The sequence below is a fragment of the Citrus sinensis genome, chromosome 2 (genome assembly GCF_022201045.2).
Source record: "Citrus sinensis cultivar Valencia sweet orange chromosome 2, DVS_A1.0, whole genome shotgun sequence".
Lineage (NCBI taxonomy): Eukaryota > Viridiplantae > Streptophyta > Magnoliopsida > Sapindales > Rutaceae > Citrus > Citrus sinensis.
Genome location: NC_068557.1, coordinates 27,657,645 through 27,674,710, shown reverse-complemented (window position 1 = coordinate 27,674,710; position 17,066 = coordinate 27,657,645). Strand labels below are relative to the sequence as shown.

At 34.4% G+C, this 17,066-nt stretch overlaps 2 protein-coding genes across 2 annotated transcripts; both read left to right on the top strand.

Moving 5' to 3' along the window:
- Positions 1-9,034: 9,034 nt before the first annotated feature.
- LOC127900406 (tetrahydroberberine oxidase-like) lies at positions 9,035-11,221 on the top strand. Its single transcript, XM_052435390.1, has one exon. The coding sequence runs from the start codon at positions 9,616-9,618 to the stop codon at positions 10,657-10,659; it is 1,044 nt and encodes a 347-aa protein (XP_052291350.1). The 5' UTR covers positions 9,035-9,615; the 3' UTR covers positions 10,660-11,221.
- A 3,888-nt stretch (positions 11,222-15,109) lies between these two features.
- LOC127900404 (tetrahydroberberine oxidase-like) lies at positions 15,110-17,066 on the top strand. The gene has a single exon (XM_052435388.1). It carries the CDS (start codon positions 15,148-15,150, stop codon positions 16,882-16,884), a length of 1,737 nt encoding a protein of 578 aa, XP_052291348.1. The 5' UTR covers positions 15,110-15,147; the 3' UTR covers positions 16,885-17,066.

The window sequence follows — 17,066 nt, the reverse complement described above, 5'->3', positions numbered from 1 at the left end:
GGAAGATGTGAGCCATAGTCGCAACTACGTGTAAATATCCTTTTACTTTACTGTTATTTTATTTCATTTCACTGTTGTTTTATTGTTTGCATTATTGTCTTTAATAATTTTATTACTGTTTGCTTTTTCCTTTTTACTGTTTCCTTTTTGACTCGCGAGCCACGTGCTTTACGCGTTATTTGACACTGACATGTTACCTCATTCACAGCTGTGATCCATTGTCACCAAGATTCTTAAATGTGATTTATCTTTTGTCAAGCACTCACAAATTATTTTTGAGAAGTATCACAATGGCAGCTACTCCCAATAGACAATTCAAGAACATTTGTGTGCTTTCTGGATTTACCTATGGCAAACATAAAGAGTTCGTTGAGGCAGCCATAGATCTTGGTCGAAGCATAGCAGCGAGAAAATTACATTTGGTGTATGGAGGAGGTAACCGAGGGTTATCAAAAATGGTCTCAGAAGCAGCTTTTATCAGAGAAAGTCAAGTGTTAGGCATCATCCCAAGAGTCCTAAAACCATTGGGCAGTTCGTCTGACTCATCAACTGGAGAAGAGTTAGTCGTCTCAGGTATGCAAGAAAGAATAACTGAAATGCTTAATCATGCTGATGCTTTTATTTTCCTTCCAGGAGATCTTGCAACACTAGAGGCACTTATGACACTAGCATCTTGGGCCCATCTGCACATCCACCAGAAACCCATCGGTTTGTTAAATGTCAATAACTTTTATGATGGCTTTATCGCATTTCTTAACCATGCAATAAAAAACTATTTCATTCCTTCTAATGTGAAAAAACTCTTTATTTGTGCTCACACTGCTAATGAGCTACTTGATATGTTACAAGCTTATAAACCGGAGTCAGACCCCTGGACCTTTGTGTTGGAGCGACCAAATAATGATGGTAACAGTAGCCGCAGTAAGAAGTACAAATTAGATTTAACTCTCCGCCTGTAAATATTTTCTTCTGTGTTGCACCACCCAGGTGATGTCTTCTAAACTCTACTTCTTTCCTTTAAAACATTGAGAACAATGTTTCGTTCTGGTTGGGGGGAGGGAATAGTCGACAATTGTGGAATCTTGGTTAAGTTTTTACTGATTTTTTGTTGTAGAAACTAACTGTTGCTAACATTTTATGTTGAAGATGGCTGAATATGGAGTGTAGTTACTCTAGAAACGCATCTTCATCGTTTTAAAAAAAAAATAAATAAATAAAAACCTGTTTTCTTCCTCTTTCTCCTTTATAAATATGTAGTTTCAAATTTTTGAGTCGAAGATGGCTGAATATGGAGTGTAGTGCCTCTAGAAACGCATCTTCTTAGTTTAAAAAAAAAAAAAAATTCTTTTTCTAATTAATTTTTCTACATCATTTTCACATTTCTGCATGCATATTTTCCTTTCATGTTTAGAATAGGTTGGGGGGTAGAATGTTGTTTAAAAAAAAAAAAAAATTTGTGTTATTTGTTTTAACATTGGATGACATGATTAATTTCAAATTTTAGTATTTGTATTATCTTTGGTCTTAAGTGATGTTACGCTATGTTTGCTACTTTACATGTTGATGTCGGAGACAAATATGAGTTGCTTGAAGGAATGAACATGTCATAAATAAGTGCCAAGTGAGTAGTTGAGCCTATCATTTTCTTGGAGAGTAACCCTTTTGCCCATTCTCTATACAGCTTAGCAGTTTATTATTTTATACACGATCTCTAGATTTCTTTTAAGTTAACCCTTTAAAAAAAAAATATGGTAAAATTAAAAAAAAGAAAAAAAAAATGTGTGTTGCTACATTGGGAGGCCCATCTAACTAGTAGATATGGATAATTATTTAGAGCCCTAAAAGACGATAGAAAGGCCATCTTTGATCCGTTTGAGCCTTTCTAGCCATCCCTTTTATTAAATATCCATAGTTACCCCTTTTGAGCCTTTAAAAAAAAAAAAAAAAAAAAGAACAAAAACCTTTTCTTTGTCAACTTATCATCTTGACCCACTCCGATTTGGAGTATTACCCAATGTCTTTTAAGTTCCATCACCTATTTATGTTTGAGAAAATGTAAATAATTATATTGTTCAGTGAAGTTATGCCAAATAAAAGCAAAAAAAAAAAAAAAACAAAAAAAAAAAAAACAAAAACAAAAGTTGTTGTTTCAAAAGAATAAAAATAACAATAATAGGTGAAATCCACCTTGCAAGTTCCAAAAAAAAAAAAAAAAAAATTCTGCATTTTTCTCAAACATACACTTTGTTTTCCTTATTTCCTTTCTTTGTTAGCCATATCCCTAGCCTACGTTACATCCTAATAAAAGTCCTTCTTGATTTTAGGGAACTATAGTTTGAAGTAGAAGCTAGTTATATGGGCTAAAAAGATGTAGTGGTGCATAATAAAAAAAAAAAGATAAATAAAGTGGGTTGACTAACATTTTATTTGACTTGAGATCGTATTATTTCTAAGCTAAGGGCTTATTTATTTCATCTTGGTGAGAGCATGTGATATCACTTCTTTATTATTTTCTCTCTCAATTACCATTCATTGGAGTGACTATTTTTATTGGGTTTAATTTATTTGTGAGAGTGTCATTACTTCCAGTGAGATTTTGGGGTTTGACATGTCATTCTTGAAAGTAGCTATAACAAAGTCTACTGGGCCGATTCATGTGGATGGTTGATGTGGGTGTGATATTGCTTTAGACTGGAGATAATGCTTATACTTTTATTTGATTGCTATCATTAATCTGATTGAATAAACACGAGTGTTTCTAAAAATAAAAAAAAAAAAAAATTTTTGAATTTGAATTTTGTTTTCGCTTTATTTGCTAGGGACTAGCAATAAGCTGGTTGGGGGGTGTGTTGAGTGTTAGAAAATGCATATTTATAAAGGAGAAAACCGTCATTTTACATTTCAAGTCTTACTAACAACCCTTACTTTTATGTATTTAATCTTCTTGTGATGTAATTACGTGTGTGTTATTTTAATTAAGTATTTTATGTATTTTAGGGGCATTATAGTCATTTCACAATAAAGGAGAGATCAGACGGCAAAACGGACATCACTTTTGAACTCAGGACGGTCGAAAACCTTAGGAGGGGCATAAAAGGAAAAATGGCACTATTCACATGTACGGTACTATTCACGTGTACGGTACTGTATACGTTACTGTTCATAATACTGTTCACATAGACGGACGATGACGTGGCATTGACCGATGACGTGGCATTGACCGATGATGTGGCATTGACTGATGAGGTGTCACGATCCTGTTGGACTAAAACTCTTATGTACTGTTGATGGTGACGTGGCAGCATATCAGTGGACGAAAAATCTCGCGTACGGTGCATGCATCACACAGGATTATTTTCAACCAAACCGCGTTACTGTTCATCCGGGTCAAACCGTGTTACTGTTCATCCGCGTGGTCAAACCGTGGACTGTTGACTGATGACGTGGCGAAATCCTGAGCGTCCAAACTGTTTTTAATCCGATGGCCATGATTTACTCCATGTATCTATAAAAAGGGGGCCTCCCCCCCCTAATTTGATATCTCTGAATCCATTTTTGGGATCCATTTTCTGTAATTCCTTCTCCATCTTGTATTTTCTTTGTATTTTAATAAATTCCCATTTTACCCCTAGTTCAATTATGAGTAGCTAATTTCCTTTCAAGCTTGGGTTGAAGGTGAAGTCTCAACATGTGTCATGGGCTTTATTTGGTAAATTTATTTTCTTTTCCCCTCTAGTTTTTGTGGATGATTTGACTTATCGTCGACAAATAATAATGATCTTGTCTAGATACCGCCTTGGTTACACCGGCTCTCTAGTATAAGGTTATTATTATTTGGCACGATAAGCCCTTAGCACCATATTGATTAGAGCGTGGTTCATGAGGTGTGGATTCCCCCCTCATGATTTAATTGGCATTAATACGGATTATTTAGCCCATGATGCATGTTGATACGGATCCGAATACCCAAGTACGTTATTTCAATAGATTTCTCTTCAATTTACTCTCGCCATTGCAATTCCAGTCTTAGAATTTATTATCGCCATTTCAATTCCAATTTTAGGATAATTTAAATCACTTCCACCACAATTCTAACCACCCATTTACAAAATTAATTCTACATATAATTAAAATCCACCTCCTCGTGGGATCGACACTCGTCACCATTAGTCTATACTACAATAGATTCGTGCGCTTGCGAGTTCATTAAAATTTGCACAACAGTATTTATGACTTCTGGACTTGTAATGTTTTTTGTAAAGTTTTGGGGAACACTTACCATTACAGTCTTTAGAAGTAGAGGTTTTAAAGGGGTCATAATTGAATTGCTTACAGAAACTGTCTAACTCTTGCTTAGATTTCCTAAGCTCCCATTTTAGACGTTTTTTAAGTTTCAAGTCTTGACAAATCTTTAATCCTTCCTTATTGACAAAACTGACAAGTTCATCATAGGTGAGCTCATCATAAGGAATTTGATTATCATAGAGGGCTTTAATGGAATTTCTAACCTTTTCTCCTAATAGGGTAGGTAAACCCGCAAGGAATTTTTCCTTCCAAATTACATGATTTGCATCATCCCTAAAAAAAAGTCTGGTAAAGAAAGTAGTTTTGTAACTTTGGAATTCACTAAGTTTCATACATCTCAAGTTATGTAGTAACTCAGCATTCTTATCTCTAAGGTGAGAAGGGTCACCTATAAAATGAAGAGAAATAGTCAGAATCAGGGTAGCAACAACATCCTGAATTGGACTATTGAATTCGTCGAGAATGGGGGCTCCATTTTCATCTACTTGGATAGAATTTAGGATGTCTAGTTGTTGTTGTTGGGTGAGAAGATGATCCCACCAACCTTTTAGTTGACCGGTAAAACCAGCAATGAGAATTTCTGCAATGGCTTTGTCAGAAGTTCCTTGTTGAGTTTTATAGGCATTGGCTGCCATGGTCATCTGTTGTAATAATCCTAAAATATTATACTCAGACATACCATCAATGTTTCATTCATAGACAGAGGATGCATTAAAACGAGATTGGTTTAATGCACTTGGTCTATTATCGATGGCAAGGTCTGGAGGAGTTCTTACAGTTGGGAGAGTAAGTTCCCAATGGATTTTATTAGCTTTAGGGATAGACTCATCTTTGAAAGCTTCTATATCATATGAGACTATAGAAGACTGATCTTGTTCTAATACACCAATCTTGCTAGATTGAGCACTATCAGGAGCAATTTGGACTTTAGAAGTAGAAGCAGAAGAGATGCTTCTATTCGATCAAGTTATTCTTTAATGGCATTAGCGAAATCTGATTTAGAATCTTGAACAAGCTTTTGGCTATGTTTCGAAACCTGGTATGGTTTGAAAATAGGTTCCTTAAGCTTTTTCAAGGAATCAGATTTTGAGGGAGTAGAAGATGGGACAATAACGGTTGACTTTTGTATTTAGATTAGCATTACATAAATTATTCTGTTGAATGATGCTATCTAAATCCGTGTCTGGGTCTTTATGGATCTTATAGGGTGAGGCTTTAATCTCAACATGAGGTTAACCATGTTCAATGGTTAGACTCCTAAGAGGTGGATGCTCAGATTCAATGGTTCTTCCACTACCAGAAAGGTTCAATTCAACAATTTTCTTTCTGACCGTAATGGGATTTGATTCTTTAAAAGGATAATAAATGTTGTTATCTGAAGCATACATCTCAAACCAATCAAAAAACAATATATGAACTTTATGCAAATTTACAAATTTATAATAATTTTGTTGAATTTCTTTTCTCTGGTTTAAGAAATGTTTAAAAAACCAAAGTCTTTTCTCTTTATTAGATTCAGAATAAAAATCATTATGAAGAAGAGTTTTATCTAATTCAAAATCTTTTTCAATGACATTTATTATATTTTCAGTAACAGCAGAAAACGTAGGAGAAGTTGGAGGAGAAGGTTCCTTCTCTTCCTGGCTTTGGCGACTAGTGTAGATAGGATGGGGGATACTAGTTGCATAGTCAACAGAATGTATGGAAGAGCTAGGTATGTCCGAGGTGGAAAACTTAGGTTGACTATTTGTTGGTTGAAAAGGAAGATTTATAACAGAGGGAACTTTTGAAAATTTCTTTTGTAAATGAGGAATACTGGAACTTGAATCTTTATCGGAGAATCTAGAGGATGTAGATCTCCTAAAAGATAGTTTGACTTTACCATCTGAATACTGAGTCACATTTTGTAACTCTGTATTTGGCTCAAGTTGTCTTGGGATCACTGGTTGAGTGGCCCCTTCAAGGATCCATTCGTCTGGAAGAGTGATATCTTTCCATTGTATTGGTTTTGGAATAACAGTGTTGGCTTTAGACATATCAGTCTGCAAGAGAAGAGTTTCATCTCTTTTTGACTGGAATTTATGCTGCGTATTGAACGCTGAAATCATGGCTTTATAAGATATTTTGAAAATTAATGCAACTGGAACAGATCCTTCTAACATGTGATAGTTATGTGTTTTGATCTGTAAAATCATGCTTTTCAAAATATTCTTGTCTTTTAAAGAAACCGTTATATTAGGATAACAATCAAAAGAAATGGGTCCTTTGCAGAGACTAGATTCAATACTACTGAGTAAGGAATCATCAAAGGAGATGAACCTCCCATCTCTGAGGACAGCAAGAATGGAAGTATTTAATCCTTCTTTAGTTAAAGGTTTTATGCCGATTTGGATTAAGCCAATATGAACATAATTAAAATTTTTCTCTTTTAATTTCTTTAAAGAGTGCTCAGAAAACAAATGAATTGTCTCAAATGGCTTTGAGAGTGTGATATCTCTTTCTTTTGTCTTTATAACACAATCAGTCTTTAAAAAATCAAGTTTTTTCATTTTATAAATCTTATCTTTAGAAACCTTTGGTAAATCCCAATTGTCAATTGCTTTATTAAAATCTTCAATAATGAATTCTTCTGAATTCACCACGTTCTTTGAAACACTAGTCTTCTCGGAAGAAGAGCTAGAGAAAGATGATGTTCTATGCAGTAGAGAATCCATGCAATTTAAAAACTTAAATTAAAACCTATATGAATGCCTACAGGTATGGTTTTACTGCTCTAAGCGGAAATCCTTATCCTGAGACGGGACTTACTACCAGTAAAGAATTCAGCAAACACACTAATTTTTAATAAAAGAAATAAACAACACAGATACTTTACTAAATATTACACCTACTTTCCCTTGGCTCTGATACCAATAACGACCGGGTAAAGTATCTGTGTTAAAGACTGTAATGGTAAGTGTTCCCCAAAACCTTATAAAAAACATTACAAGTCCAGAAGTCATAAATACAAAAAACCTTCCAGAGATTTTAGAGAATCTTTTTATAAGAAGTCCTATATATATATATATATATATATATATATATTATGTTAGATTAAAAGAACTTGCCTCCCATGGTACAATTAAACAATGAGAGAAAATTATCAAAGATAATGCAAACATTTACAGATTTTTAAGATAACTTGGCATATTTTTAACAATAATATACAGATACATGTACTAGTTTTTTTGATATATTAGATTTGACATACTACATTAATAGGTTATTAATAAAGTGCATACTTTACCTCTATATCTTTATATTAAGGATAACTAAGTAAATTTAATAATTTTCGTAACTACACGTATCAAAATCAAAAGGTTTTGTTGGGTTAATAAAAACTAGAAGGGCGATGGATAATTATCACTCGTTCTTTTCCCTGCGACCGAGGGAGCAGCTGTTCATGCTGTTGTTGGATCAGTTGCGTTTGATTTGGGAAATTAGTCGTATTAAAACTAGAAGGGCTGATTAAATGTTTGATTTTTCCTAAACTCACGGAGAAGAAAATTCAAAGTCGTGCCAATTTACGGACTTGGAGCGTCCCCGTGGGGTCAGAGGCTACGTCCCACGCGTGGGTTAGGACGGGCTACGGTCCGTCAAAATTTTGGAAAAAAAATTCAATTTATTTATATAAATGCCATTATGTCATTCTAATAATTTACAAGTTTCCTTCCATATAAATTTAAAAAACTGACGGTCACTTCATTTTCCAAATCCCTTCTTGGCTTCTTCCTCAATTTTTGTTCTCTCCTTCACATGGCAAGAAATCAACACATTATCACTCATTCTTTGAATTTTCATCATTTTTCTTGGTCTAAGGCATTTCGTAATTCTCGAACCCAAAAGTGATAGTTAACTAACTTGTTGTAACGTCAATATTCTACTGTTAATTTGTTATATATATTTTTCTCTTTATTGACTGAGAAATGAGAAATTCATTTTTTATTTAATCATGTACAAGATATTTGTTAATTGTAAGTGAAGTGAAGATCATCATCATCATATTGCTATGTTTCAAATTAAACGTATAAGATTAGATTGTTATTAGATCAAGTAAAGACCATTTAGCCATTGAAATTTAGCACTCGAAATTTCAAGTTGAGCTTATTGTTAGGTGGTTTTGGTTTAGTTTGTGGATTTATAATGATAACTGATAATTAAGCATACAATTTAACGTTTTTATAACATTTTTTAAGCAAAAATTAAATCTTCAACTAACTAATTTTAAACCTAAAATCGTTGAATAAAAAATAAATAAAATCTGTAACCAAAGTCAAACTGCCGTTTTACCCTTCTTGCTACTATTACCATCTCGAGAAGCGTATGGGTTGGGGCTCAAACTGATATGCTTGCAATCGATCAATTTAATTTCTAGTGAATTTCATATAGTGATATGCCGTATGAAGATTCTAACCGGTTCGGGGGGGAAAAAAAATAGCCGACCCTAAAATAAAATCCTGGCTTTGCTTCTGACCGGGGTGCAGAGAAAATGGAAAATTAAGAGAGATATTTTAGCTGACAAAAATAAGCCACTTTCCTGTTTCTTTCTATTTAATGCGCTTTGCCGTCGCATTGACGTTTGTTAACTTCCATTCAAAGAAATTTAGAGTGCTTGTTACGAAATAAGCTTTTGGGGTTCCATAAATAAGGCAGCCTTACGCACTCTTATGCACCAAAACATCAGCCGAAATGAAGTCTCCTTGCTCTTCTATCATCCAATTTGTTTTTGTTCTTCTTTTATCATATCATTGTTGGGTTACTTTTGGCAACATTCATGCAACTTCTTCAGTGCCCGATGAGAACTTATTCCTTCATTGCCTATCTATGCACTCTGATAACTTCTCCTCCATTTCTAAAGTGATATACACCCGAAATAACTCCTCATTTTCATCGATATTGGATTTTTCAACACCCACCACCCCAAAACCTCAAGTCACTGTCACTCCATTGAAAGAATCCCATGTTCAAGCAGCCGTTAAATGTTCCCAAAAATATGGCATGCAAGTTAGGGTTCGAAGTGGAGGTCATGACTAGGAGGGTTCTTCTTATGTTTCTAATCATCATGTCCCATTTGTCGTCATTGATTTGATAAATCTTAGCTCAATCAGTGTTGATGCAGAGGCTAAAACTGCATGGGTTCAAGCCGGAGCAACAATTGGCAAACTTTACCATGCAATCGCTGAGAAAAGCAAAACTCTTGCTTTTCCAGCAGGAGTTTGCCCTACTGTTGGCGTTGGTGGACATTTTAGTGGCGGAGGCTATGGTTTCTTGATGCGCAAGTATGGCCTTGCTGCTGATAATGTTGTTGATGCACACTTGATTGTCGTTAATGGAAGGTTACTCGATAGAAAATCGATGGGAGAAGATCTATTTTGGGCCATCCGGGGAGGTGGAGGAGCTAGCTTTGGTGTGATCGTTGCTTGGAAAATAAAGCTAGTTAGTGTTTCCGAAACTGTGACTGCATTCATAGTCAATAGAACCTTGGAACAAAATGCTACCAAGATCGTTGACAGATGGCAGTACGTTGCAGATAAACTCCATGAAGATTTGTATATCAGAGTGTTCTTAAGCAGTGCGACTTCAAGCAGACGAGGGAAGAAAACAATACGAGCATCATTTGAATCCTTGTTTCTCGGAGGAGCTGATACCCTCCTTCCACTAATGCAGCAAAGCTTCCCTGAGCTTGGCTTGGTGAAACAAGACTGCATTGAAATGAGCTGGATTGAATCAGTCATGCACTTTGCGGGGTTCCGAGGACGATCTTTGGATGTTTTGCTTAATAGAACTCAACCCAACGTAAGATTTTTCAAAGCCAAATCTGATATCGTGAAGGAACCTATTCCTGAAATTGCATTCCTGGGGATATACGAAAAGTTTTATGAAAAAGAAGCGGAGGATGCTGAAATAAGCTTCACTCCCTATGGCGGAATAATGAATGAGATTTCAGATTTCGAAACTCCATTCCCGTATAGAGCAGGCACCATATACAAAATTCAGCACATGGTGCGCTGGGAAGAAGAAGGTAGTGAAGCATCTCAAAGGCACATTAATTGGATCAGAAGACTTTACAGTTACATGGCTCCCTATGTTTCAAAAAATCCGAGAGCTGCATATGTGAATTGCCGGGATCTTGACATTGGAACGAATAACAAAGGCTACACAAGCTACAAACAAGCTAGCATTTGGGGTCTTAAATATTTCAATAAAAATTTTAACAGATTGGTTCATGTGAAGACTATGGTTGACGCTGGTAATTTCTTCAGGAATGAACAAAGCTTCCCCCCACTTTCTTCAAGAAAGAAAAATAGAGATTAATTAATTAGACAAGCTATTGATGTAGGATGGTTGCATAAGATTAGTAGGGTATCTTCTGAAAGTTATAGTTTGTGTTATAGGTGATATTCCGTTTTGAAACCTCCAATGAGATGAATAAAATTAAAATCACTTATGCCATCCTGTTGGTTGAGTAGAAAATTTTGTTTCTTTCCTGGTTATTCTCCAAGTTTAAGCTATTTTTTTTTTTTTTCTTGTTACTATTAGGATTTTATCTTTTTAGGATTTTATTTTTTTTTCTTAGATATCGGATTGGGTACCATTTCTTTTGGTTTCCTTATTTAGATTAGGAGAATTTGATTATTAAATAATATTTCAGAATTTTCAATTTTAGTATATTCACAATAATACAGTTAGTATAAAAAAGACTCAAAATCCTAATTTTATTCATTTAGACCTTTCCTATAAAATTTTCATAATTTAGAAATCTAATTTCTCTTTTCTATTAATTTTTTAAGTTTTCGCATGCCAGCTATGGATATAGCGTGCGTGCCATATAGGATCGAATGATAAATATTCTTTAGGGATGGCAAAAATCCCCACGGGGACGGGTATCCTCGGAGATTTTCCCCATTCGGGGAGGGTATGTGGATAATTTCATACCCAATTTCTTATTCGGGGAAGGAACGGGGAAATTTTTTTACCCAATTTCTTATTCGGGGAGGGGACGGGGATGAGGTGGAATCCCCATCCCCTACCCATTTCCCCATTTTAATTTTTAATTTAATTTTTAATTTTTAAAATTACTAGTAAATAAATAATAAAATTTGAATTATAAAATTATAAGTATTGGTAAAAATAAAAAATATCAAAATATTAATGTTATTAAACTTTTAGGCCTAATTAACTAATTAAAGTCCTAAATTTTTATTTAGGACATTAAAAAGACTGGACAGATTCTATTAGCCCAAAAATTTTGTTTTAATTTTAATATTCATTAAATATTTTAAACTTAAATCTATTTTTTATTTATCTTAAATCTATTTTTTATTTATTTTTAGATGTTATAATTGCCCACAACAAATCAAAATTTTAATATCTAATATAATCTAATATTTGCTCTTGATTTGCTTTGACTTAACTATTGTGTTGTAAAGGGAATAGTCCACATTTGTAAAGTGCCCACGCCACCATTGAAAAGTTAATTTTGAATCTAAATTTGATTTTATTTGTAACAATTTTGTATTAGGTTATTAATTTGTTCATGATAGTTTGTATCCCTTGCATGCTGCGTTACTTACTAATTTAATGTATATGACTTTTGTAATGGATATTAATGTAAGATGTATTTCGAACTTTACTTTTATTTGAATTTTTTATTTTAATATGATTAACTCAAAATCGAAAACAAAAAAAATGTATTAGTTATTCGAGGATCGGGGATCCTCGGGGATCCACTGTTATTATTCGGGAAGGGGATGAGGATTCTCTTAAATCATTTTAACGGGGACGGGGAGGGGACGGGGACATACGTAAAATATTGGGGATGGGTACGGGGAGATTGGTCCCTTCCCCATTGCCATCCCTAATATTCTTCACCTTGTTTGAATAGATTAGACCAAATAAATCATGTATTTTATGCATGTTGTTGGAGTTTCTGATTTGTAATAAATGATTTGCTGAATGAGTTTTCGTGTATATGTAGTCAATAAATATTTTCTGTTTTATTGACTTTGACATATTTTTCTATTTGCTTTGTTTCTATTCTCTGTTTTATTAACTTTGATTGTTATTCTCTTTTTTCCGTGAAATAGATGTTAATTATATATGCTTTGTAGTTGCAGTACTGTTGTCGATTTTTAAATCATTATTTTCTATTTTTTACATTCACTTGTATTTTCTTCTTGGCATTCAAGCTCCCCTCCACTTTGTTTTTCAAGAGTACGAGAGTTTTTGACTCCGCTCTAAAATCTTTATAGCACCCTTTCTAAATTTTATTTTCTAAAATGTCCTATTTTAATTTATAAAATACAAATTCATATACTGTTAAATTAAACCATGATCCCATAAAATTTCACTCTAAAAGTTTTTTTTTTTTTTTTAACTTTCTGTGTTATAAAACACATGCAAGTCTTAAAATCTAATTATTTTCTTCTTATAATCTCTATAATTCTAAACTCTTATAATTTTCTCAAATTTTTTTTATTAGAAACTAAAATGTAAATGTAAATTATGAAATGACGTGGATGTAAATAGTTTTTTAAAAGAAAATATGAATTTACTTATTTAATTGGATTTACATTCAAAATTAAAAATCACTTAAATTGTCTTAGTTGTTTTGGTAATTTCAATTATATAGGGAAAGAAGGGGTTCTATCAGAATTTTGGCCTGTTCGGTATCATTTTCAGGGCCCTGTTTTCATTTTCGTTTTGAGAGTACATATGTAATTCTTGTTCGGTGGGCTGGATCCAAAATAAATTACAAAACAAATAATTCATATTCTTTTTTATTGTTATAAAACTGAGAACGTGTTAAACACGTTCTCAGATGAATCACAAATTATATCACAAAAGAAATTGCAAAACAAAACCCAAGCCTAATCTCCTTATCCCGATCGAAATTCACATCTCTCTCTCTCTCAGAGTTCTTTAACCACGATTCGTCACAGCTGTCTCCTTCTCCATCACGGTTCTTCAACCAGAATCGACTGTTGCCGTGTCCCAGCTTCTCTCGATTGATGGTAGTGGTGCTGCTACGGCTTCTCTTTTAAGGATCAACTAGTGTGTGTCTATTTCCTATTTCGTTTGATTGAGATGTTAGCATACAACGTGCTGCGTGTGTCTATTTCGTTGGCTTGGAGATTGGTTTATTAAAAATCATAAATAATATATATTTTTTTTTGGGGGGAAAGAGCAAAAATATTTTCTGTGGGGACTGGGGGTAGACCGCAGAAGGAAGGCGAAAGGAATCAAAATCAAAGACGTGTTGAGCTGTTACCATCCTTTTCATAAATCCATTTTTTTAATTAATGATGATACTCAAATTTTATTATCATGTAATTTTTTATCATTATTTTGTTTAAACTATTTATGGAATGGTTGTGTATGTATTAGTTAAACAATTACTTTTTATTCATAAATATGACTTAAATATTTAGTAAAAATTATTTTTGAAAATAATGTTACCGAACACATATTCACTGTTTTTATCCTCTCAATTGTGTCTACCAAATGCATATTATTGTTTTCAATTTTAAAATACAGGATACAGAAAATCATACCAGACGCATACTTAAATTCAAAATACAACAACTATAAAATACTATTTTCATTCTCATTTTTATTTTCAGAAAATATAAATTCAAAAACAATACCAAATGGGTCCATTTTTAGAAACCTACCGTTTTCTCTAATCAAGGAGGAGGGAAATCAGGCTAAGTTGGGTCCAATCGCGTTCGATAGAACAGGACCAAAAAATAAGGTCCAATTCGTTCAAATTCAACGAGGGCAAATATGCCAAGACGCCAAAAGAATTAAGGGAATAAATGTAACAGATGGAGATCTCTTGGCATTTCAGGAGACCTATGAGGTAATTGGTAATTAAGCTAAATAACAGTGGGTTCATATTTTTCCTTAACACAGTACATTACTCCAGCGTTAGGGAGCTTAACCAATAGGGCAATAACCATCGTTGATACTTTTACTATTAAGCAAAGCCCAAACGGCATAAAATTTAACTTGAACGGACACCGAACATTTATATTTTCATTGGCAATTGAGGGGCTTCGAATTGGTTAACATCCCAAATTTATGGTTTTTCTTCAATTTTAAAGCAGCAGATAAAAAAAAAAAAAAACTAGTTAGATGTCTAGATATTTGGATCTAATGACACGTGTCAATTATTGATTTGATGATGAATTTTATGAAAGTAAAAGTACTATTATACATGGCTATAAATGAATTAAAATATAAATATTTGGATTTTTAGTATTTTTTAAAAAATAATAATAATAACAAATGAGTACCAACGGGCAGTGGGGGTGAAAAAATGGGCTCAGCTTGAATTCAAATTCAAAAGAGGCCGTTAGTCAAAATGCTGAAACAACTCAAGATGCTGAACAACTCATAAGGAACAAATGTGAAAAAAGCAGGGGATATTTAAGCATTTCTAAAAAACATACGGGTAATAGGTATTTAAGCTAAAAAGTAGAAGGTCATCTGATAATTTTCTCCTTAACGCCATCCTATGTGTAACGGGGTCTTTGGCATCATTTTTGTTGTTGAACAAAAATGTAATTTCAAGGGTACACGTGGTTTAATGGTCAAATCAAACTTCAAAGTCGGTTTGGGCAGCCGATGGTTTGCTGTGACATTGGGAAATTGCTAATTAACTTCCGTAGTAAACTTTGATGTGCTTGATTATCAATATCATTGACCTTTCGTGTTGAACGAGGTAGTTTAAGCTTTTGGAGTGTACAATATAAATAGGGGGGGTCTCATTCACTCTTATGCACCAAAACATCAACAGAAATGAAGTCTTCTTGCACTTCTATCATCCCATTTGCTTTTATTCTTCTTTTATCGTATGATTGCTGGGTTACTTTTGCCAACATTCATGCAACTTCTTCAGTGCTTGATGATCATTACGGTGATAATTTATTTCTTGATTGCCTTTCTATGCACTCTGATAACGCCTCCTCCATTTCCGAAGTGATTTACACAAAAAGCCATTCTTCTTATTCATCCGTCTTGAATTTTTCCATACAAAACTTCAGGTTCTCAACACCCAACACCCCCAAACCTCAAGTCATTGTCACGCCATCAGACGTATCCCAAGTTCAAGCAGCCATTAAATGTTCTCAAAAGCATGGCTTGGAGGTTAGGATTCGAAGTGGTGGCCATGACTTTGAGGGTCTATCTTTTGTTTCTGAGGTCCCGTTCGTCATCATTGATTTGCTAAATCTTAGTGAAATCAGTGTTGATGCAGAGGAGCAAACAGCTTGGGTTCAAGCAGGCGCCACCCTTGGCCAACTTTATTACAGAATTGCTGAGAAAAGTAAAAATCTTGGCTTTCCAGCCGGACTTTGCCCTACTGTTGGGGCTGGTGGACATATTAGTGGTGGAGGATATGGGGTCATGTTGCGTAAATTTGGCCTTGCTGCCGATAACATCGTTGACGCACACTTGATTGACGCCAAAGGTAGATTTCTTGATAGAAAATCAATGGGAGAAGATCTATTTTGGGCCATTCGAGGTGGTGGAGGAGCTAGCTTTGGCGTGATCGTCGCATGGAAAGTAAGGCTAGTCACAGTTCCATCAACTGTGACTCGATTCCTAGTAACAAGAAGCTTGGATCAAAATGCAACAGAGATTGTTCACAAATGGCAGTACGTTGCACATAAGTTTCATGAAGATTTATTTATCGAAGTCACTTTATCCAGGGTGAATTCAATGATGGTGGCTATATTTTCATCGGTGTTTCTCGGTGGGGTTGATAGGCTCCTTCCAATGATGCAGGAGAGCTTCCCTGAGCTTGGTTTGACAAAAGAAGACTGCACAGAAATGAGCTGGATTGAATCAGTCCAGAATCTTGCTGGATTTGAAAAGGGACAATCCTTGGATTTGTTGCTTGATAGGGATTCTCAATCCAATGGGGTTGTTGTGAGTGGTACAACAAAAGCTTTTTTTAAAGGGAAAGCAGACTATGTGAAGGAGCCAATCCCTGTAAATGTATTCGAAGGAATATATGATAAGTTTTATAAAGAAGAGGGACAAATAGCTTTCATGGTATTGGTTCCTTATGGTGGGAAAATGAGTGAGATTTCGGAGTCTGAAACTCCGTACCCACATAGAGCTGGCAACATATACCAAATATTTTACGGAGTTTTTTGGGGAGAAGATGGAGCATCTCAAAGACATATTGATTGGTTAAGAAGATTATACAGTTACATGACACCCTATGTCTCAAAAAATCCTCGAGGAGCATATATCAATTACAGGGATCTTGACGTCGGAACAAATAACCAAGGATACACAAGCGTTGAACAAGCTAGCGTTTGGGGCAACAAATATTTCAAGAACAATTTCAAAAGGTTGGTTCATGTGAAGACTATGGTTGATCCTAATGATTTCTTTAGAAATGAACAAAGCATTCCACCTCTTATAGATAACTTACGCATTAGCTGTCCTGAGTCTACTTGTTCTGAGACCACTCCACTCCTTACAGAAGATTCTAATGGATTCCCCAGCAGCTACAGTTTTCAATGAGCATTCAACTTCTTTTTTATGTCTTCTTCGTTTTTTCTCTGGGTCGACGTCTTTAGATTTTTATTTTTTTTTCTGTTATTTTTTTTTCTAAAATGTGGGGCTAATTACGTCCCGTGAAATGGTGTATTATTTATTTCAATTGATTTCTTTTTAATAAAGTTATCTCTCACTATGCCGACTTA